This window comes from Mauremys reevesii, linkage group 9 (genome assembly GCF_016161935.1).
Source record: "Mauremys reevesii isolate NIE-2019 linkage group 9, ASM1616193v1, whole genome shotgun sequence".
Taxonomy (NCBI): Eukaryota; Metazoa; Chordata; order Testudines; family Geoemydidae; genus Mauremys; species Mauremys reevesii.
Window position 1 is genome coordinate 82,099,720 of NC_052631.1, and position 24,527 is coordinate 82,124,246.

Below are 24,527 nucleotides of genomic sequence, written 5' to 3' on the forward strand. Positions count from 1 at the left end.
CAGGCTAGGGCAAGGGGATTGGGTGCTGAAGAGAGTGAAGGCTCTGGCTGGGGGTCTGAGCTCTCGGGTGGAGCTGGGGATGAGGGGTGTGGGGTGCAGGAGAAGGCTCTGGGCTGGGGGGTGGGGCCAAGGAGTTCAGCGTGTGGGAGGGGGCTTGGGGCTGGGGCAGGGGGTTGGGGTGCAGGATGGGATGAGAGCTCCAGCTGGGGATGTGGGCTCTGGGCTGGGGCTGAGGATGAGAGGTTTGGGGTGCAGGAGGGGGCTCTGGGCTGGGGCTAAGGGGTTTGGCGTGCAGGGCAGGGTGCGGGCTCTGGGAGGGAGTTGGGTTCTGGGAAGGGGCTCATGGCTGGAACAGGGGATTGGGGTGAGGGAGGGAGTTTGGAGTGCTTACCTTAGGTGGTTCCCAGAAGTGACTGGCATGTCCCTGCAGCCCCTAGGTGGAGGCACGGCCAGGCGGCTCTGCATGCTGCCTGACTCTCAGGGCGGGGGCAGCACGTAGAGTCTCCCTGGCCCCTGCATGTAGGGGCTGCAGAGACATGCTGGTCACTTCTGGGAATTGCGCAGAGCCAGAGCAGGCAGGGAGCCTGCCTTAGCTCTGCTGTGCCGCTAACCAGACTTTTAATGGCCTGATCAGTGGTGTTGACTGGAGCTGCCAGGGGCCCTGTTCGACTGGGCATTCCAGTCGAAAACCGGGTGCCTGGCAACCCTAGCCATTCCACTTAATTGACTGTCATTGCACCTGTAGTGAAGCTGGCTCCTAAATACACAGTGTGTCATATTGTTAGTACAGATCATGTTTCTTGTATTTGGTTAATTTCTGAAAGGAGTGTCCTTCAAAATGGTATTTCAGAAATGCATGTGGCTGCACTACCAGGATCAGCCAGGCAGAATCAATTAGCTGGGGAATTTTGTTTCACAGCAAGAGCAGTCTTTGTAATGTGCTGTTCACTTGCAAAACTACAGAACTCAGCATGTCCTCAGGACTCAGAGCATTTTCTCTGAAATTGTTTCTTTAATCCCATCTAAGCACATCGTCTTGATGTCAGTATTTTTGGCAACTTCCTCCTGCTACCAGTGTTAAATTAGACACCTTTTGTGAGCAGCTACTTGGACATGCTTTACAGGAGTCTGAAGAGATAGATGTCTGAAAATTACCCTCTCATTCTATACTCCATAAAAATGGCATCATAAAATGCTTCCTGAGTGTCTCCTGCACAAAATGTAACTGGTCCAATTACCCCAAACCTGACTGTTATATTGATGGGCATTTGGCTAGTGTATGTAGCAAAGCTTAGCTTTTGCTTATAAGATTCCCAAAGTATGGGCATGTACATTGAAAATGAGTTCACAGGCATTTCACTGGAGAGTAACATACTGTAGCCAAAATTAATTCCAACCTTACCCCCATAGTAAAACAGGTAGCCAGACTGAATGTCAGAATGTGGAATGGCCATAGAAAACCACTTCAATTATTAAAAAAATGCAAACATAAAGACTGCTAGGAAAGATTAGCTTGATCTATACTTAAGACCAAATTAATCCCTGTTGTAACTCCACGGAAGTCAAGGATTAATAATGTGAAATGCAGGATTAATATAAAAATATCAGTCCCATATGAAGACTTTGCAGGTCTTTCCTAGGATGCAAATTGTGTGCAATGGTGATTTCACAGCACAAAGCGTGAATGAAGCCTTAAGAGAGAAAGGAAGGATTTGTGTTTGATGCTATGGTCTCAGCACAGGACTGGCTATCAAGAAGTTCTAATCATGATTCTGATACTGACTCTCTCTGTGACCACGGCCAAGTCACTTAGCTGCTCGGTCTTGGTTTCCCCATCTGTAAAATGGGAGTTATAGTGCTTATCTCACTGGATCATGAGACTCAATTAGTTAGGGTATATATGACAACCTTCCTCAGGCAAAACACCCATTGAAGGTAGTTTTGCAATTGACTTAAGTGTATGCAGGACTGGACCCTTAGACACACCTTAAAATGATTTCTGTTCTACTGTGACACTGAAGCCCTTCATTGGCGCAGGATATATTGAGGTGACATGTCTCCCTTTGCTCCAACAATGGCACTGCTTGGAACCAGGAGATACTGAGGCCTCCACTAAGTATAAATTTTGTTGCAGGCACCCTGAAACTCCAGCTATTTCTTTCATGGTCATGCCTCCAGTTCATCTCAACATCCACATTTTTCCTCCTTAGTGAGCCAATGCTATGATGGGTTTAATGCAGAGGTTTTTTAGACATTCCAGCTGATTAGATCTCAGGTTAATCTTACGAAACAAAGCTCAGCCTTACCTCAGCAATGAGTTGATCAACTCATTGAAAGCCCTGCTTTCTAGCAAACTAGCAAAGCCACAGGTGAGGCTACTGTGTCAAAATAATATTTTGTCTAACCCCTGGTCATCTCACACATTGACACTGTAATCTCCTCCTTCTCCTCATCTCATTTTGCCAGTGATGTCAGCCATGATCAGCCACTTTTCTGACCTTTGTGTTTTCTCCCATGGCACTGCACACTAGTGGGGAAAAGCTCCCAGTCAGAATTCTTAAAGCCATCACTTTGTCCTCCTATAAATCCTGCCCCCAAACTCATGTCTACAACCTGATAATGAATAGGCAGGTAGTGAGTTGTGATAACTGCTGCTGACTGGTGAAGAAACGTGCCCATTCTGTTATATTTGTAACCTATTTCCTCTGCTACTCATACCAGTCTGCTTGTGTGTCTATTCCCTTGTAATGTCTCATCTTTTAGGTTGTAAACTTCTTGGGACAGAGACTGAAATTGATTGTATGTTTTTGTAGAATACCTAGCACAATAGGGACCAGCCTGGTTGCAGAATTCAAGTGGCATTATTTCAAATGTTTATTATTAATAATGATAAAAGATACCACCACCGTAAAGCAAAAATAGATTTGGATTGATCTACAGCATCATTTCCAAAACCCAGAGAAGCAAGAGGAGATTGGAAATAATGGGTCACATTCATCACTGAAGCCAAGGAAATTACACCAGAGATTAATTTCGCTTAATGTATTTTCCTTGTTGGAATTTCTGTATGCTCAACTTCCTCCATCCCACACAGCTAGGTTGCCAGATAAATAAGGTAGATTATAATTGTGGGGGTTCCCATCTGTTTTACTCAAGAAGGTCCTGGGCTCTTGTCAGAGAAACTGGAAAATTATATGGTATATCAGCATTTCTCCTTTAATTAAATCACGTGTGACTCGGGATGCTTAGATTCATGCATAGCAAAAGCAGTGAGGAAGTAGAAAAATTCAGTCCTTCACCCACTTTCCAAAGGTGCATAAAAAACCAAAACCCAACAACAAAAAACAAAACAAAACAAACAAAAACCTAAAGTTTTTTGCTTCTAAATATTTCAACTCAACCGGCTCATTCATCAGAAGAGTTGCTAATTTCACATTTGATGTAACCATTTCAGGAAATGTAGGATAGATACAAGCTTATTCTTCCTGAAGTAACTCCTCAGCCGACTCAATGTGGTTTTGCCTTACAGTACTAGGAACACACCTGGGAAAACTTCACTGTCCTTGAGTTTGCAAGGTATCATGAATATTGATTATGGAGGCAACACTGGGTGAATGGTAATTACAGTGGTTCTCCAGTATCAAGTCTGATTATCTAAGAGAGCAAGAAGGCTACATGCTATGAATTTAAAATGAAACAAATGTAAAAACAGTTAAACACAATTTTTAAAATAAAGTATATAATTAATGTGTGAAATTTGCTTGTGTAGAATATTAAGGCGAATAGCTTAGTAAATTAAAAAAATGACACACAAACAAAAGCAGGATCTGCAGTGCCACTAACTAAGGTAAGTTTATAAGGACTACCACCTTCTTTCTTCAGGGATGAATATGAACATTAGAGGGGGGTCAAAAAGAAATCCTACAAACATAGTGTGGGACAGTTAAGTGAATTATGGGCTTTTATATCTTCCTTTGAGCATCCAGCTTTCACTATTGCTGGAAACCGGAACTGAAATAATGACTGAGATCTTTAACTAAGAGACTTACAGGAAAACATCTGTCTATCTAACATAGGGGTGGGCAAACTATGGCCGGATCAGGCCCATGGGATTGCCACCCTTGTGGTGCCATGGGCCCTGTGCCACTCCCAGAAGTGGCAGGCACTATGTCCCTCCAGCCCCTGGGGGAGGAGGGGCAGAGGGCCTGTGCTGCCCTTGCCTGTGGGTACCTCCCCTGAAGCTCCCATTGGCCGAGAACGGGGAACCGCAGCCAATGGGAGCTTTGGGGGTGGTACCCACAGGCAAGGGCAGCACAGGGAGCCCTCTGCCCCCACCCAGGGGAGGGGGGGGCAGGGATGTGGTGCTGTTCGCTTCCTGCACTCCCTTCTGCACCTGAACCCCCTGTCCTGAGCCCCCTGCCACACCCCTCACTCGCTCCTGCACCCCAAGCCCCTGCCCTGAACCCCTGCTGCACCTTGCACCCTTCCTGCACCACAACCCCCTGCCCTGACCCCCCTCCCACAAATCATGAGTTGGAACCTCAAAAACCATGAGACTGGCACGAGACTTTAACAACAATAACATATGGACTCCTGGCTCTGGCATCGAGAGTGCCTGGTTTTGAGCTGTTCTCTACCTAGGGTTGCCAACTTTGGTTGGATGTATTCCTGGAGATTTCCTCACATGACAATTTTTAATTACAGATTAATCTTTAATTCCTGGAAACTCCAGGCCAATCCTGGAGGGTTGGCAGCCCCATCTCTACCAGGTGGAGAGCTGAAGCCCCTGTTTAAAACGACCGCTGAGCCCGTCACAGGATCCCTTCAGACCTGCTCTGAAGTCATGGGCGCTGTTAACCCGCCCGTGTATGAGCCCTTGTAGCCCTCGCTGTGTCTCCGCCCAGACCTCTCCGGCCTGGCCGGGCTCCTCTCTAGGCCCCTTTGGCCTAAGCCCTCCAGCTTGTGTCATGGGCCCCCAGCAGCACAGGCCTGGGCAAGTTGCCCTCTGCCAAGATGGCGGCCTGGGCTTCCCGCGGGATTCGCGACGGAGCCTCGCGGTGTTTGAGCGAGAGGGGCGGGACGGGCCTGTGCAGATGGCGGAGGAGGAGGCCGCGTTGTGACCCATGGTGGCTCCCGAGTGAGGAGCGGAGCGGGCAGGTCGGGCCGGGGCCATGGAGCACATCACCACTCCGAAGGTAAGAGAGCCGGCTCCGGCGGCAGGGTCCGCCCCCCGTCCGGGGACTGCGCCGCTCCAGGCCCCGTCAGTGCCAGCTGCCCCCGGGCTCCCCAGTGCCCCCCACCCAGCTCCGCCCCCCCGTCCCCCCGCTTCACCAGAGCCCCCACCCAGCTCCGCCCCCATTCCCCCGCTTCCCCAGAGCCCCCACCTAGCTCCGCCCCATTCCCCTTCCCCGGGCTCCCCAGTGCCCCCACCCAGCTCCGCCCCCATTCCCCTTCCCCAGGCTCCCCAGTGCCCCCACCCAGCTCCGCCCCCATTCCCAGGTTCCCCGTGCCCCCACCCAGCTCCGACCCCATTCCCCAGGTTCCCCAGTGCCCCCACCCAGCTCCGACCCCATTCCCCTTCCCCGGGTTCCCAGTGCCCCCACCCAGCTCCGCCCCATTCCCTTCCCCAGGCTCCCCAGTGCCCCCACCCAGCTCCGACCCCATTCCTTCCCCAGGCTCCCCAGTGCCCCCACCCAGCTCCGACCCCATTCCCCTTCCCCAGGCTCCCCAGTGCCCCCACCCAGCTCCGACCCCATTCCCTTCCCCGGGCTCCCCAGGGCCCCCCCCCCAGCTCCGACCCCCCCTTCCCCCGGGCTCCCCAGTGCCCCCCACCAGCTCCGACCCCATTCCACCCCGCTTCCCAGAGCCCCCACCCAGTTCCGCCCCCATTCCCCTTCCCCGGGTTCCCAGTGCCCCCAGCTCCGCCCCATTCCCCTTCCCGGGTTCCCCAGTGCCCCCAGCTCCGACCCCCTTCCCCGGGTTCCCCAGTGCCCCCACCCAGCTCCGCCCCATTCCCCTTCCCCGGGTTCCCAGTGCCCCCAGCTCCGACCCCCTTCCCCGGGCTCCCCAGTGCCCCCACCCAGCTCCGACCCCCATTTCCCCGGCTTCCCCAGTGCCCCCACCCAGCTCCGACCCCCATTCCCCGGCTTCCCCAGTGCCCCACCCAGCTCCGCCCCCATTCCCCTGGCTTCCCAGTGCCCCCACCCAGCTCCGCCCCATTCCCCGCTTCCCCAGTGCCCCCACCCAGCTCCGCCCCCATTCCCGCTTCCCCAGAGCCCCCACCCAGCTCCGCCCCCATTCCCCCGCTTCCCCAGAGCCCCCACCCAGCTTCTGTCCCCTTCCCGGCTTCCCCAGTGCCCCCACCCAGCTCCACCCCATTTCCCCGCTTCCCCAGTGCCCCCACCCAGCTCCACCCCCATTTCCCCGCTTCCCAGTGCCCCCACCCAGCTCCACCCCCATTCCCCGGCTTCCCCAGTGCCCCCACCCAGCTCCGCCCCATTCCCCGGCTTCCCCAGTGACCCCACCCAGCTCTGCCCCCATTCTCCCCGGCTTCCCCAGTGCCCCCACCCAGCTCCGCCCCATTTCCCCCTTCCCCAGTGCCCCCACCCAGCTCCACCCCCATTCCCCTGCTTCCCAGTGCCCCCACCCACCTTCTGTCCCCTTCCCCCGGCTTCCCCAGTGCCCCCCAACCAGCTTCTGTCCCCATTCCCCGCTTCCCCAGTGCCCCCACCCAGCTTCTGTCCCCATTCCCCGCTTCCCCAGTGCCCCCACCCAGCTCCACCCCCATTCTCCCCGGCTTCCCCAGTGCCCCCACCCAGCTCCACCCCCATTCCCCGGCTTCCCCAGTGCCCCCACCCAGCTCCGCCCCCATTCCCCTGGCTTCCCCAGTGCCCCCACCCAGCTCCGCCCCTATTTCCCCGCTTCCCAGTGGCCCCCACCCCAGCTCTGCCCCTCATTTCCCCTGCTTCCCCAGTGCCCCCGGTTTGCCAGTCAAAACTGTAGCTGAGTACTACATTGATGGATGTCCCATGAATGCATAAAATAATGTGAAGGGTTAACAGATCTTAAATTGCAATCTGGAGGGCTCATATTAGTAGGATGTGTAGGATTAAACCCTTGGTGTAAAGAACATGATTTTCTGTGTTAAGGTTTTATTGTTTAATTATGAGGTTAGAGTATCTGTTCGCTCTTGAGTTACATGTGTGGGAACTTGAACATGGCTCTTATAATCTGTGCTTTTCTGTTGTGATCTTTAAAATAAAACCCATAATGAAAGTTTTATTTGCACTAGATGATGGGATGCTGTGTGCCCACAGGTATTTTTACTGATCTTTTAAGTGTATTTTATTGCTTCTTTCAAGGTCTGAAGTTGCTTTTGTGAGAGCAGATACTTTAAAAAATACTAATGAACATGTGATTCAAGGTGAGATGAAATTACTCTCTCATTAAATTTTCAGTTTTTTAGGGATGAGGTGAGTATCCCTACCCAGGATTTTTCCATTGGCTCTTGGGTTGTTTTGATGTGTTGGACAAACAGATGAGTTATGGTTGAGAGCTACCAAGTGTCTTGAATTCAGACAACTAGACTAACTAGTTTGATTTTGTTGTAGTCTCCAGTGTGTTTAAACAAGAACTTCTTTTCATTACATTAAAAGTTATGTTAGTGGCTTTGTTTGTGGACTGTCATGAGCATTGTGTATTTTTGCTTTAGAATTTCGGTTTTGCTACTCATTAACAGTACTTATTATTCTATACAGTGTGTTATGTGGGGTATGTCCACACTTGCCATTTAAAGTGGGAAAAGTCTTTTTTTTTTTCTTCCTTTGGTGCAAAAACCGTGGGAGCGTCTACACTTGTCAATGACTTTTTGTGGTGAAACTCAGAAGTTTCTCCGCAGAAAGAAAACCACCTCCACGAGAAGCATGCAGCTCTTATCAGTGATGCTTTTGTGGTGATGTGCAAGTGAAGGCAAGTTCTTCCTGTTTACAGAGCTTTTAGCCTCTGCAGGATATCCCAGTGCCTACCTGACCACTCTGGCCAGCAGCTCTGCTGCTAAGTAAACAAACATCTACCCCTCCCCCTGTAAAGTCCCGGGAACATTGAAACTCCTCTTCCTGTTTTCTTGGCAAGTGCTCACATATCATCTGGCCAGGTGACCATGCCTGCTCGATCCCGTGCTTGGAGCAATGATGAGCTACTGGAGCTGATCAGTGTTTGGGGAGAGGAGGCTGTGCAGGGACCTAAGGTGCCCCGCAATCTCCCCCCTTCCCACAAGACCTATTCTCAAAGTGGAGAGAGCTGCACCATGGGATAGCTGCCTGCAGTGCAGCTGCTCGGGGATGGAAGTGCTGCAAATGTAAACACACTCTGATGCCTGTGGAAGTGAGTGAGTACACAAACCAATGCTTTTCTTTCACCGGTTCACTATCACCGCTGAAACTGACAAAGCAAAAACTCTGAGGCTTTGGCTACACTTGCATTTCAAAGCGCTGCCGCGGCAGCGCTTTGAAGCGCTAAGTGTAGTCAAAGCGCCAGCGCTGGGAGAAAACTCTCCCAGCGCTGTCCGTACTCCACCTCCCTGTGGGGAATAACGGACAGCGCTGGGAGCGCGGCTCCCAGCGCTGGGGCTTTGACTACACTGGCGCTTTGTAGCGCCGCAATTTGCAGCGCTGCAGAGGGTGTGTTTTCACACCCAGCTGCAGCGCTGCAAATTTGTAAGTGTAGCCAAGCCCTGAGAGCTTACAGTGGTGCAGTTGTACTGATTCAGCTGCTGTAGCTGCTCTGTGCTAATGGGGGAGAGCTCTCCTGTTGACATAATTAATCCACCCCCAATGAGTGGTGGTAGCTGTGTTGGCAGGAGAAGTTCTCTCACCGACAGAGTTCTGTGCACCTTACCACTTATCCTTGGGCGACATAAGTTTTGCCAACATAAGTAGAAGTGTAAACATGACCTTAGCTTGTCTACACAAGGAAATTGACCAGCATACCTATTGCAGACTAAGCTATTCTGCCATAACTGCCTGTATGGACACCTTATTTTGAAATAATATGTCTACACTAGCACTTCTGTCGGTAGAACTTTTGTCAGTTGGGTGTGAAAAAAACCACACTCCTGACCGACAAAAGCTTTTACCGATGAAAAGTGCCTGTGTGGACAAAACTACTGCTGCTTGTTGGGGTGGTTTTATTTCACTGGCAGGAGAGCGCTCTTCTGCCCGCAAAGAGTGGCTACATGGGAGACCTTACAGTGGCACAGCTGTGCTGCTGTATTACGCAATGTAGACGAAGCCTAAGATGAAAATTGAGTCACATTGATGGGATGATGTGGGTGAGCTTGAACTGCTGTTTCCCATGTTGAAGTCATTGTGACTAAAACTTCAGACCTAGGCACAGTCAAATAGAGCTGTTTGGGAAATGTATTTTATTTCCTACAAAAAGAATCTAAGATAAACATTTTAATTTTAATCAAAAAATGTTCATGGGATTCTTTGGGTTTTAACTGAAAACAGAAAACACCAAAAAATAAAAAGGCATTACTTATGACTAGCTCTACTTTCAGCCTGGTATGTTTTGCCAGGATTGATTCAAGCTTAAAACATAATTTTCTTCCAATGTTCTGTGTTGTTGTTTTTTTGCCTTCATGTAAAGAATGCATATATTTGAACATCCAGACATTTGTTTAAGATGTCACTAACAAGTTTGGTATGGTAAACTACTTGATACAACAGTTGTGTATTTTCAGTCACTGACATGTGGCACTTCCCCACTATAACTGGTTGTAGCAAGTGGAATTTTTCAAGGATACTGGTCCGTGAAGTGGTTAGAGTAGGGCTTTTGAACATTTTAACTCTGCCATGTTCCAGAATGTACAACTACTCCACCACACCAGTGTATGTGTGGCTGAAATCAGAGGACAACTTAATAAAACAAAATATAAATAACTTTCAAAATAGTGGGTAATCTTGCAAGTGAGTTGTTACGTTTGCTTGGCAAGCATACCCTGCCAGCTGTTAATTCATTGCTGTGGCCCTTTCAGTAAAGTTAACAATCTTGTTACTCTTTAGTTATAAAAATTTTTAAACACTAGGTCTAGTATGTATTGGGAGGGATAATTAAGTACACTTGCATTAGGCACTTTAATGTCCACACAGCTATTCCTTATTGGACTGATAAAGGGCCACTATGGTGCTTATTGCTATAGATTTAAAATATATAATGTTGAAATGGGGCTTGTGTTCTAACCCTCCACTTCCAGTTGCTTAGAATTTTCTTACATTTCTTTTTGGCCTGAAATGTTCCATGCTTTCTCTCAGTCCAAGGGTGACTTTTTACTTTTGATTTTTATTGGAGTGAAGTGTGTGTGTGGGATACACTTCCTATATACATTCCAACTAATTTTTTGCACTATTTTTTGCTCATCTGCTAAAACGAAATTAACTACGTATTGTCCTCATTGAAGAAGGACATGAGCCTGAAGAAAATCAATTCAATAATTTTAAACTTTAAACATAAGTTCATATTTTTCACAGCATCGTAACTTTCTGTTGACTCTACTGGTTATCTTAGTATGGCTTAGAAAAATGGGTGTTCATGTTTAAGAACTCTGCTATATAGACAGTTACTAGTACTTTCTCCTTCTCTTTAAGAAACTACATACCAGGTAAACTAAGTACAAAAAACAACGTTAATGCAGTGTTAGAATTGAGAAAGCAGGCATCCAGAACTATAGGAAATTCCAGAGGGCTGTCTCTACCACAGTGTTAACTTGGTCATGCTACACATGCAGCATTTTTTCCTTCCTGTATTTTCTTAAACCTTAAAATATCTCTGCAACCTTGCAAAATGGCAAACTTTTATTACCATCTCAGGCACAAAATCTGCTTGTCTGTCTTTCACCAATTATTGTAATGCTTGATAAAGAGAGAATTAAAACGTTAGTTGCCTGTCAAAAATTAATCATTTAGGGTGAACAGAATCTTTCAAGGCTGTATTTTATTAATCTATAGCATAAAACATGCAGGATGTGCAATATGGCTGAGTTAATGTTGCAGGAGAAACCTTTACTCAAGCATCCTTTCTGAGCTGTGCATTGAACATTTATACATGCTGCACTTCAGATGTAAATTACAGACCTTTTAGCTATAAGTTGATTTGCTTTTCCTCCCTTTTCCATATTGCAGGTAGAAAATGTCAAATTACTAGATCGTTATACCAATAGGAAGCCAGCAAATGGGACGTTATACCTGACAGCTACCCATCTGATCTACGTGGATGCTTCAGCTGAAGTCCGAAAAGAAACCTGGGTATGTTGTAATGTGTGGAACTTGTAAAAATATAAATTTAAATGTCTGATTCTGGCTGTGTGTAATTGGTTCCATTAATTCGGAGGTCGTCATAATAAACTTTTATAGCACTTTACATGAAAGTGTCTTACAAAAATAGAGTTCTTATCCTTTAGACGGTGTTAGATTCAGGAACAGAACCCAGCTTGCTTGACTTCCATCCCCAAGTTCAATACGCTAGACCAGAGGTCGGCAACCTTTCAGAAGTGGTGTGCCGAGTCTTCATTTATTCACTCTAATTTAAGGTTTCGCGTGCCAGTAATACATTTTAACGTTTTTAGAAGGTCTCTTTCTATAAGTCTATAATATATAACTAAATTATTGTTGTATGTAAAGTAAATAGGTTTTTTAAAAGTTTAAGAAGCTTCATTTAAAATTAAATTAAAATGCAGGGCCCCCCAGACCGGTGGCCAGGACCCGGGAAGTGTGAGTGCCACTGAAAATCAGCTTGCGTGCCGCCTTGGCACCCGTGCCATAGGTTGCCTACCCCTGCGCTAGACCACAATATCTTAATTTACAGCATTTGGATATATGAAGAGTTGAAGGCAGCAGTACCTCAGTCTGAGGGCAAGTCTACATTACCGTGCTACAGCTGCACTGATACAGCTGTGCCAATGGAGTGTATCTGGTGAAGATGTGCTATATGGTGTAGAAGACTTGCACTATGTATCTGCAGAACTTTTAAATCTCCAGGAACTTGTTTCTTGTGTCTGCTAGTGTATCTGTTTTCGTTTGAGAATAAGATTCAGTATCTTGTGGGTCATCTTTTTTTAAAAATGACTGCAATTCAGTGACTGCTGTATCATTTCCATCCTAGTTAATGTTGGCATTAAGCAATGCAAGTGTGTGTCCATGATTTCCCCCCAAATGTAGGTACTTTCCAACACCAAAAATAGACTGATCAATAGCTACTATAATTGAAAAGCTCTCATTTTCCTTTGTGCAGTTTGACTGTGCAAAGGAAATAAAAAAATTTGTTGCCTACCCCTTAATTAAATAACCCAACTTGAGGGGCTATTTGGATTTTCATGTTTGCTAGGTAATTTGTCACTAATTAGCCAAGAAGGAGCTTGTGGTGCTGGACTAGGTGTTGTAAGGAAATGTTTAGATAAGCAGAAACTTCTCGCAAATATTATTGCAGAATCATTCATATCTGGTTATAATTCTCACTTGTCAGCTGGTGCAGAAAGATGTAGTCTCCCTTCCTGTTTTTCAGATTCTACATCATCATATAGCTACAGTGGAGAAGTTGCCTCTGACCACATCTGGATGCCCATTGCTTATTCACTGCAAGAACTTCCGTGTGGCACACTTTGTCATTGGACATGAACGGGATTGCCATGAAGTGTATACATCCTTGCTTAAACTTTCACAGCCAGGTACTCAGGAGTGAGTCTGTTTTGAAATCTAAAGGCAACTAATTGGCAAGTATGTTTGTGCAATGGGGAAAACCCTGGTTATCAGGCTGTTGGCTTTCCTCAATCAGCACAGGAAGGAAGGATTTGAAATCTTAAGCCATTTCCACCACTGTTGAGCTGCTGTTTACTTAGTGCGCTGTTGAAGCACAAAATTCTGGCCCTCAGAAGAGGCCCAGTAGCTTGCAAGCAAATGCAGTATTTACTAGGACTGTTGACCAATTAAAAAGATTAACCACACAATTAAAAAGATTAACTGTACAATTAATAGCATAAACAAAAATAGAATACCATTTATTTAAATGTATTTGGAGGTTTTCTATGTTTTCTAATATATTGATTTCAATTACAACACAGAATAAAAAGTGCACAGTGCTCACTTTTTATTTTTTTATTACAAGTATTTGCACTGTAAAAAACAAAATAAATAGTATTTTTCAATTCACCTAATAAAGAGATTGCACTACAGTACTTGTATCATGAAAGTTGAACTTACAAATATAGAATTATGTACCAAAAAATGCATTAAAAAACAAAACGATCTAAAATTTTAGAGCCTGCAAGTCCACTCAGTCCTGCTTCTCGTTCAGCCAATCACTCAGACAAACAAGTTTGTTTACATTTCCAGGAGATAATGCAGGGGGTGCGTGCTCAAAATTTTTTTACTGATAGAGGTGCGCGATCAAAAAAGTTTGGAGACCGCTGACTTAGAAGACTACAATATGATAACCCTCATTTAATCTCCTGAGCTATTCAGTCTCTTTATTACAGTATTAGAGTTAAAATTTTGTAATCTGGCAAATGATCATACACAAGTTTCTGGTGCTCTGTAATGGCTATTACTCTTCCTATAGCTATGAAATATTACAGATACTATGGTAACCATCACTTGCAGGCGATGGTTTCTATTGCCCTGTGGCTGCATGTGTAACTTACTGTAACTATTCTGTCCTATTCATGGGTTCTCACAGTTTACTCTTGTCAGTTTAAGATTTCTGTTTGTATGCCTGCTTCATCTGGTTTGGCAGAGCAAATAATTATTCATTATTTGCTAGTATGTGATTGACAGTTGAGGGTTACCTGTTTGGCAAACTGGGTACTTTATCAGACTCTGTCAGGACTCAATCTGTCTCAGGAGAACTTGCTGTCCTGAGTATCAACTGAGTGAGTTATTGACAGGACTTGCATTTTTTTAAGAGAAGGAAGGAAATTGGAGGTGTGGTGTGGAGGGGATGGAGGAATTACCATTTGTCAGACTCAGCCTGAAGCCCTTGTTGGGCTGACAGTAATACTCAAGAGATCTATCAAGTTCTCCTTCAGGAAGGAGAACACACTATTGAAATGGGAAGCTACAAGCTGATAAGAACTGTGTTGTGTGAACTCTTTGCAGAAGCTGTAAGTGTTAGTTGCTCTCTGCTGTTTATGGATTAACTCTTCATGCATTGCTGGAAAAGGCCAATATATTTTTAAAGGAATCTGTTAAGTAGGGATAGCTCAGTGGTTTGAGCATTGGCCTGTTAAACCTAGGGTTGTGAGTTCAATCCTCAAGGGGGCCATTTGGAGATTGGTCCTGCTTTGAGCAGGGGGTTGGACTAGATGATCTCTTGAGGTCCCTTCCAACCCTAATATTCTATGATTCTAAGTAGGAAATAAATTGCTTTAAGTCTAAAATTAAAACTTTAAAAAAGTTATTCATTTAAAAACACTTATTTTAGTCCTTACTTGGTTTTATGGTGGATGTTTGTATTTTGTTTAGCATCATGATACGGGGTACAGTCGCTATGTATGGACCTGATCTGGTTGGGTCCTGAGTAGAGGCAATTCCCAATGACTAAAATATGAATTTGAATGCATCTCAGGATCATATATGTATATATGAATGAACATTATATGTACAATTTTAGCCTTTTACGTATTGCCCTTCATAAATATAGTCCTTGATCCAGAGAGGTGTTTAACTCATATTTTTGTCATTAGACACTCTATCAAATATCACCTAATGTGATTAGAAATGTGTTTCACTAACTTTCTTTTTTTTATTTAAACCATACCTCTGCTCTCTCAGTATGCCCTGAACAGCAACATTTTGCTAGTGCACAAGAAGCAGACTAGATACCTTTTTCAGGCTGAATAAAGTTCCACAAGTGAACAAACAGAAATGGTGAAAATTAAAATAGATACTTCAGACTGTGTCAGTTTTCATCTATGATGTTGTTAACAAAGGTAAAGAATCCGTACAACATATATGATATCTTAAGTCAGAAGGTGGTAATTTAGACAATATCTTCTAATGGACAATGTTTACAAGTTTTTCATCTTCATGAGTTAGTGAGAACATGTATTCAGTCTCTAATAGCATGCATGCAAAAAATTTCCTCTAAAGAGAATGGGGGAGAAGTACATAACAAAGTACTAACAAAACTAAAAGTACAAGTAACTTGCTGTATTTTTTTTTTTCTTCAGTCTCCTGGTGTGGTATAAAAACATATATGTTTCTAGGTCTCCCAATCATTCTTTACTGACTGCTTTAAATGTTTGGTATAATGATATACCAAAGAAACAGAAAAGGTTTGGTTCTACTAGCTTTCATTTAGTTGTAATTTAACTGCGCAACGGTGATTTTCCCTGTGTGCCTGACCCTAGGGACAATCTTTAGGAGAAAGTGTTGAACATTTCACTTTCTTTTGCATGTGTATTACATTTTTCTCTTGGCTTAATTTTTAAATTTCCTCTCCCCAGTGAAACCTGAAGAACTTTATGCATTTTCTTATAACCCCAAAATGCCTAAAGATAACCGTGAGATAGGATGGAAGCTGATTGATTTAAAAGTAGATTATCAGCGTATGGGAATTCCAAATGACTTCTGGGAAATAACGGATGCTAATAAAGACTATGAGGTAATTTATTGTGGAAAGTAGCCACTCAGTGCAACATCCTTTTATTTGTACTAATGACATGGAACAGTCCTTCTACTGCTGCATAACTGATGCCTTGGGAGAAGTGAGCTCAGCCTATCTAAAGCATTATCTTCTTGATATGAAGCCAGAGATAGTGATACTGTATAAAAGCAGAGAGCTGCAGAGTCTTCTTGATTTGCATGATCCCACTGGGGAAAATACCAAATATTCATTTTCTATAGAAGCATCAAACTAACTCACCAGGAAACTAAGATTCCTTTAGCTTCCCTAGGTAAAAGGGAACTTCCCCAACCCCCCTCCCCATATCTACATACCCAGGGGGGTATCTGATGTGTGGAAGAGCAGTGGAACCACTCTGCCTTCTCAGGTGGGAGCAAAGAGAAAAGAACAAAAGCAGTAAAACTGGCTTGTTCTCTACTTGGTTTCAATCCTCTCTCAGGGCAGGTCTTCACTACCTTCCAGATCAGCGGGTAGTGATCGATCTATCGGGGATCAATTTATCCCGTCTGTGTAGATGTGATAAATCGATCCCCAATCGCTCTGCTGTTGACTCTGGAACTCCATCACTGCCGAGAGGCAGAAGCGGAGTCGACGGGGGAGTGGCAGCAATCGACCCCGCGCTGTGAGGACGTGAGGTAAGTCGATCTAAGATACTTCGACTTCAGCTACGCTATTCTCATAGCTGGAGTTGCGTATCTTAGATCGATTCCCCACCTGCCCCCCCAAGTGTAAACCAGGGCTCAGAAAAAACGTGCCTAAATCCCTGATTCTTCCACTCCTACTGAGCTGCTATTGCCAGTTGCCTTCTTCTCTCTTCTCTTTAAGCTCAGTTAAACCCAACAAGCTTTATGCCAAGAAAGATTTTAAGCATCAGTTGTGTAGACAGCTGCTTTAAAATGTTCTCTCTATTTCTTTGGAAACGGTACATGGAAAGATCCCTTTCCTGGCTAAAAGACAAAGCAGTCAAATCTGAGAAAGGTGGCAGTCTATTAAATTGTGTGTATACTTCTGCCACCAGGCAATGGATATCCACCAAGGAACACGGACTTAAATTTTCAGAAGTGACCAGTAATTTTTGGTGCCTCAGTTTTTGAATGCCCAACTTGGGACCGCTGAAAGGTTGTTCCCAGCACTTCCTGAAAATTAAGCCTCTTCAGCCATCTGAAGGTGATCACCCAAAATCATTAGTCACTTTTGAAATTTAGGCTTCGGTTGTAACTCTCATTTGGGATCTTTTTATTTTTAATTCCTCTAGGGTTTTCCAGTTTAGGTTTAAAAACAACAAAATCTAAGTAAAGCCCAGCTTTGAGAATAGTTTGTCTCTGAAGTGTACACTGAAAAGACTCCAAGCCTTAAAATTTTTGGGTGCTGAAAATTATTCGCATATTGTGAGTATACACCCTGTGTGGTTGGAGCACATTCCAAGATGCACTGGGCATTGGTGGTGGTGGTAGGGGGGGGAGTTATTTTATTTAATTTAACAACCTTTCTTCACTTCTAGTTTTTGCTTCTACATGAGCCATGACCTGCAGAAGATGCATTTTATTAGCATAACCGTACTATTTTATGAATTGCTCATCTTGTTTCTTCAAGGACAAATTGGAATTAATATATCATAAGTATACTTAAAATTTCATGCATCCATATTAATGATAGTGTTTCACATGTCTGAAAAACAGCATTCATTGTTTCAATCTTTTGAAAGATTAATTTTGGTTGTATATCAAGCTGATCCATGATTACTGTTTATTAAAGCTAAGTAACAAATCTTTAATGATTATTCAGGCATCTTAATATCAAGCTGGCAAATAATTTAATATTTGGATTTTCCCCCCCCATTTGTACTCTAGGTCTGCAACACGTACCCTCCAGAAATAGTGGTGCCAAAGGCTGCTAATAAAGCAACTGTGCTTGGAAGTGCAAAGTTCAGAAGCAGAGGGCGCATCCCAGTGCTTTCCTACCTTTACAAAGAAAACAATGTTAGTTATGCACATTCTGCTTGTCTCATTATTTTTCTTGCTGCCCACCCAGCTTTAATATATGGAAGGAATGTGATCAAGTTGTTAAAAGAATTGGGGGAGTTACAACAGAAGCCAGGAGTTGTATCTCTCCCAGTAACTTGCTAGGTGACCTGGTATAATCTATGAGATATGGGTAATGCTGACCTATTTCATAAGGAGTTGAGGCTTAATTGTTTTTAAAGCACTTAAGATCCTTCTATGAGGAATGGATATGCAAGGGTAACTATTGTTTTATACATTTGAAGACATTTCTAAACAAACACAACTTCAGCTATCAGAAGTTGAGACCCTTTTTGTTACTTTCTTTCCCCTTTTCCCGAAATAAAACAATGACTTGGCAAAGTTTGTCCTCTAAGCCAGCATAAAAAAGCATGATCCTTTCAAACCTTCTCTTTGAAATTTCACTTTGACCAATTGTAAGAAATGCCTTTTTGGGTTTGTAAGCTACTAAGTTAGTTACAGTGGACAATCTTTAACAAATTGTAGCTTAACTCAGCTAAATTTTCTGACTTTTGAACAGGAGGAAATTGCTTGGAACAAATCCCTATTTTTTTGTATTAGCTCAGAATAAGTGAAGTTTGTTCTAACTGAAGAGTAGAATGCAGCTTTTTTAGCTTTGTTGTTTCAGCATTGTTTCAGGCACAGAGATTAGCAAAATACTGTCACAGTTAAATTGTTAAGCTTGAGGTGCTTTCCTAAGGAAGCTTGCCTTGACACAACAATTGCATGGAGTTGTGTTGTCAGAAACTACTCAAGTGTACAGTCAAGATCAGCATTGCTACAAGTGTGGATTAATAACAGCTAACTAAAGTCATGAAGAGAGGAAGTCAGAGCAAGAGAAGGGGAGTAGATAAGGGGGACGGGGGACAGCAACAGTTGGGATATGTTGTATGCATTAGAATAAATGGGCCAAAGGTGAACATAAACCAGTCACTGTCCAACATTAAACAGGGTTAAACAATATCTGGGCTTTTATATTGGAGACCTCAGCCTGCTTGGTAGCATGGCAAACACACAATTAAAAATCCTTTTAACCTTTTCTTAAAGATACAGAAATGAAGGAAAAACAATTAAAGCATTTGAAATGTTAAAATTAAAGCCTTATTTAATACTTCACAGCATCCCTTCTTCCCTTTAGCTTGGGAAAGTTTTTAAAAGGAAAAACCCCTGTTTGACAGTCTCTTAAATGGAATCGAAGCTGGTGGTAACTGTCTTTTTGGGGAAAAGAGAAGTTAGTTGAGATGGGCTGGAGATGCTGCTGCTGTTAAAGTCGAGGCTTAGAAAGAAAAGTCCCCTTGTTTGACAGTCTCTTAGATGGTATTGAAGATGGTAATAACTATCTTTGCACGTGGTAGTTGGGATTCAGTTGGAGCTGGTAGAGATGATAGCGTCACCTCAGTCCCTCTCTTTCCGGCCCCTTCTGATCAGGACGCCTCTCAGGATCAGGATGGTGAAGGCCCGGAGTCCCAGGAAATGGTGGGAGTGGCATCCATGATTTGAAGCTCACTCCAGTAGTCTCCTCTGTTCTTTCCATCTGTTGTTCATTTTTGGTCCTTTAGTACTTTCCTCACAAGATCGTTGTTTTAAGGACCCAAAATGGGAGTGATAGGTGGAATAGCCAATCCCCTCTGTGACGAGATCCCCGGGGTGCAGCCTGGGACAATGGGACCGCTGTGCCCCTTTATTTCTCCAGCCTGGGCCGTCTCTTACAATGCCTTGCTAGTGACAAGCAGCAAACCCCTCCAGGCGCTGCTATCACTCAGCAGAACAACCACATGTGGAGCCCCACACCCAGCTAAATTATTAATTGGTTCACCACTTCATCAGTGCAGGTGAGTCATTGCATTGTAGCTCCCTTGCCAGACAGTGATTGGTGATGTCTGTTCAACAGCACCCACCCGGGTGTTGATTACCTCTCTTGTCATTGACAGTTGGTATTTGGGTGTCTCCCACACCCACAGCATATTTGAGTGAAAACCATACAACACAATTCTTATAATTTCATATGCATTGGTGATACACATATTTAGATAGAACAATGTCTTTCAGCTGATCATAACCTTTCCCCTGCTACCTCACATGGCATGCTTTATATGCAGTATTGCAATTCTATACCGATACTTTCCCAAAGTATAGTATGTCACGCCCTCATTATTTTGATATAATATCGGACATACAAGCTTTGGCTCATTAAATTCCAGCTCCATATCTTCTGTTTTTAGCAAGCATCATTTCAACACAGTCCTTGAATCATATCAACTTGGCCTTTTTGTTTAGACTAATTCAGTTCTATCTCCCTTTTGCATCTTTTCCCATCAACATTTGTTATAGGTTATGACATTTTATGAACTTCCATATACTTTTAACAGTTGAGTGCACAATTAAGGTAAATTTGGAGGCCCAATTATTACAACAGATAGGAGTCATTAGGCAGACGAGCAATGCATTTGAGAGGAGGATGGATAATTGTCTCCATAGAAGTACAACCTACTTCAGACTCACAAAGCTCATTAGAAGCATGAGCTGGAATTTTTCACTGATTTGTCCACTTGACGGAAGATTTACAGTGAAACAGAGACCAGGCTTAGAAGCATCCCCAACAATTTTAGTGTGTCCCTCAGAGCAATAAATATTCCTGATTTTGATCTTTTCTCTACAGTAAACTATTGTGTGTTTCAGGCTGCCATATGTCGCTGTAGCCAGCCTCTCTCTGGGTTCAATGCTCGCTGTCTGGAGGATGAACAGATGCTGCAGGCAATTAGACAAGCCAACCCGCGGAGTCCCTTCATGTATGTTGTAGACACAAGGCCAAAGGTATTACTTAATGGGATTTGTGGATGTTCCTAAAGTTCACATCTGTTATGTCAACACTGCTTCCAATGGATCATGGTTTTCAGATCTCTAACCTAGTATAGTATGAGGAAGCTTTGCTAAAACTATGGTGGGGGACATTAGAGGCCACTCCTTCCTTCCCCTTGGAACTGCTGTCCAGCTCACCACTCCTTAATGATAAACTCAGTGTCCAGCTGCTGTGCTTGGACCTAATGTCTCACCTCCTCCCATTCGTTTATGCGTGATCAAACTGTGGTGACCATAGGGGCACTCATTCCTAGAGTATTCTAGATTATCAGAAGTTAAGAGTAGCCCAACTTTAATGAACTTTAGTGGTTGGTTGAGATAGTGGAATGTGTTCCAGTACAGCGGTTAGGCCCCAAGTCCATCATTGAGATGGAGAGGGGAGTTAAAGTACTGGTTGTACAAGTCTGAAGTGCCAGTATTGGTATGGTTGGGAGGCACAGTGGCATTCAAGGGTTATCTGGTTTCATAAAGTCTGAAGAAATGCAGTTCCTGCAACTTTCTGACATAGAAGTAATTTTAATTAATATTGCACTGGTGAGAATAAAAGTTGCTAGTGCACTGTGAAACCTGCCATTACAGTATATGGAGTTACTTTTACCTCAGTAATGGCAATTCAGGGCTAAAACGTCAATGCTGGGATGTTTGCTCAGTAATAGTTCTGACCTAGGCGATCAGGAAATGTTTGCCTGAAGTTGCACTGAAACATCTAATGATTACATCTTGAGACATAAATAGCTTGAAAATAAGGTGAGATGTCTGTGGACCTATTCATGAGGAGTTCTAGGCATAAGGAAATTGGAACGTGGGTATTTGCATATTCTACAACTACAAAAAAAAAAGCAGCAGCTAATATACTGCTGGCCATTTTGAATCTGAAATAGTGAGCTCATCTACTATTAGGGGTATTGGCATTACCTGTAGTTGACTGGAAATGGGACAAAAAGGGTGCAAATCAGGTGTCGCCTCCATGTAAACATAGAGGATATTTCAGCAAGTCTTCGGCTGCTGAGTATGGTGTTTCCTAGAGCTAATTCTGTTGTGCTGTTTGTTCCATAATCATTTGTTTGTAGTAACATTGATCATAATGCATTAATCTGGCATTTGTGTGGCTCTCGTGTACTTTGACAGGTGTTCCATCAACATTTATGATTAAATTAATGGCTATTTAGTGATAATCCACTCGATGGCAAGGGAGGAGATTATAATTAGCCCTGTTTCTCCATCCCACCAGTGTCTAACCTGTTTAAGTAGAACGAAATAACCTAGATTTATTTTCACTCTGTGCTACTAGGCTTGTGTATTTGAATCTCTCTATCTCATTCCTTTCCATGGAGGCAAACTACTCCGCTTCCAAAATCCATGGATTTGGGATTGAGAGTTAAAATTGAGGTCCTGTCCACTTGTGGCCATTCTGGATCTTATGGTAACTTTTGTATGGGACTGGCTCAATTCCATTCTGGATAATCAACTTCCCTTTTCCTTAACTTCTTCCTGCAACTTCAATTGAGTACTGTATTCTTGCTGTTGTAAACTTGCACATTGTTGCTGTTTGCTGATAAACAGCTGCCATGTTCCACCTCTGAGTTGGCTGCATTTTAGTGATAGATGAAACAAACTGTATGTTCGTAAAATGCTTTGGAATCCTTTTATTATTTATGGTGCTTTATAAAAATATTCTGCTAGGTGAAAGATGTGTTCATATGTAACTATTGCTTTTATCTGTTGCTTTTTTCTAGTGTCTCAATTAAAAAGAGAAAATGAATCTCAGTTGTGATAACAAACTTCTGTGGTTAAACAAGCTTTTGATACTACCTTGTGTTAGGCAGCTTGAAATTGGCATCCAAGTTCTTCTTAGGCCTTTGCCTAGTGTTAGTTGACTGCACACACATAATTTTAGTAAAATTATTGGAAACAATTCATGGGCAAAAATAAACAAAGCAAACAATGTTCCCCACCACGCACTTCTGTGAACTTGCTTTGCCCGATATCTGCTGTTCTGGAAGATGAAAAACATTTGTGAGCCAGGTTTGCTTATGCGTTTTTTGTCACTTGATTTCTACAGTTAAATGCCATGGCAAACAGAGCTGCTGGTAAGGGTTATGAGAATGAAGATAACTATGACAACATTCACTTTAAATTCATCGGCATAGAGAACATCCACGTGATGCGGAGCAGCTTGCAGAAACTCTTGGAAGGTATGGCACTTGCCTTTGACTGGTCCATGTGGTGTTGGTTGCCACCTATTAACATAACTCGCACTCCACAATAGACAAATCCTGTGTACACAACTGTGTGCGCGCTTTGGGGCATGGGATAGAAAACAGATTAGGAGAGTAAATACCTGGCTTTGTGCTCGGCTTATAGAAAAGGCTCAGAGTGTTACAGTATTTTATCCGATGTTAAAATGTTCTTTAAAAACTTGTTGGCGAAAGAGACAAGCTTTCGAAGAAGAGGTCTAGGTAGGCTCAAAAGCTTGTCTCTCTCACCAACAGAAGTTAGTCTAATAAAAACTATATTACCTCATCCACTTTGTCTCTCTAATATCCTGGGACTGACATGACTGCAACAATACTGCATACTTTAAAAAAGGATCTGATAAGAGGCATTGTGTTCAGTTTTACCATGCATCTAAAATAGAAGCTAATATTTAGCAAATTTTATGTAATCGAATGTAAACAATCTCTTAACCACATACAAAAATAAAAACAATTAAACAAGTAAGAAGATCATAGCCTTTTACCATTAAGATGATTATAGTTTAATTTATGAAATACTGAAATGCAATTGAAATAAGTTATTTTTATTTGGGTTATTTTGGTATGAGCAATCTGTGTGATGTGAGAGACTAGGTTTCAGAACTCTCCTGCAGGAGAGTTAACAACTTGCACTACGTAATTTTTATTTTTTCATTTGTTTTTAACTTCTTCAGTCAAATTTGTTCTTAAATGTGAGTGCGCATTTTTAGGGTCTTGCACTGCTATGTGGGATTTGGGATGAATTTGAGGGGGACACTCTTCTGGACCAGTGGGGATTAGGGGCCTGAGTCTCCTCTTGTTTACATTGGTGTAAACTGGGAGCCGTGCCATTGAAGTAGATGGAGCTGCTCTGGTGTAAAACTGAAAAGGGACTCAGACCCTAAGTGATGAAAGAGAAGAGTGAGAATATTGATACAGTACTTCCTGCTGGTTTATTAACTATAGTATTAACATCCTTCTGCTGGCAGAGGCTGGGGAACGTTGTGAAGCTGATACTATAAGTCCTTCTCTCTTGTCCCATTGCCTAGTATCAGGAGGCATATAGTACAAACATGGTCATTCAAAATATATAGGAGGTTAATATTTGAGTTGGCAATGTAATGTTATGGACTGATCAAATAGCTGATGCCCAGGTCAGCTGGTCTGGTAGGATCCATGGTTTGATAGTGGCCTTGGAGAAAAATTAGGTTAGACAGGACAGAGGGTTTTGCATATGCAAGAGTACTTCTCTAGTCTAGAGAACCCCATGCTGGATGACTTATTTTGGAGTGGGTGAAAAAGCAGAATAACTGCTAGTTTATTCCTTTTTTATCCCCTTGGTTAGAAGGCCTTGACAATGATAGTGTCTCTCACAGGTGCTGAGGAACTATTGAACTATAACATTATAAGCTTTTCAACATATTATCTGAGCCCTCTTCAAGGTTAGATAAGTCATTTACCTCTAGAAATTAGAACTCCACGTCTTTCTCTAGTCAGTTTCTTATCGTGATTATATGCTGGTGGTGTCTGAATATGTGTGATGATGTCCTATAATGAAGGGATGGGTAAACACATAACACCTTAATCACTTGCCTTGATTGGAGAGAGCGCTTTTGAAATGAGATTTTGATTATAGTGGTGAAAGGAGGAGGGAAACGATACTCCAGGCTTAAATGCTAGAGCCCTCCGCAAGCTAAAGAATTTTAATTGTGTGTAAACACACACAATATCCATAGTG

At 43.6% G+C, this 24,527-nt stretch overlaps 1 protein-coding gene across 5 annotated transcripts in view; it reads left to right on the plus strand.

The window, feature by feature from the left end:
- Positions 1 to 5,071: 5,071 nt before the first annotated feature.
- The window catches only part of LOC120371756 (myotubularin-related protein 8), a 48,255-nt gene continuing 28,799 nt past the window's right edge, over positions 5,072 to 24,527 (plus strand). For 3 of the 5 annotated variants that reach the window (XM_039487950.1, XM_039487944.1, XM_039487943.1), the window contains exons 1-7: positions 5,072 to 5,195; positions 11,181 to 11,303; positions 12,559 to 12,721; positions 15,497 to 15,654; positions 17,526 to 17,654; positions 20,376 to 20,510; positions 22,618 to 22,750. In XM_039487950.1, the coding sequence (XP_039343884.1) occupies positions 5,172 to 5,195; positions 11,181 to 11,303; positions 12,559 to 12,721; positions 15,497 to 15,654; positions 17,526 to 17,654; positions 20,376 to 20,510; positions 22,618 to 22,750 (865 nt within the window). In that variant the 5' untranslated portion in view covers positions 5,072 to 5,171. Of the gene's footprint in view, positions 5,196 to 11,180; positions 11,304 to 12,558; positions 12,771 to 15,496; positions 15,655 to 17,525; positions 17,655 to 20,375; positions 20,511 to 22,617; positions 22,751 to 24,527 lie in introns of those variants that run through there. The other 2 variants (XM_039487945.1, XM_039487946.1) reach the window with 2 other exon arrangements.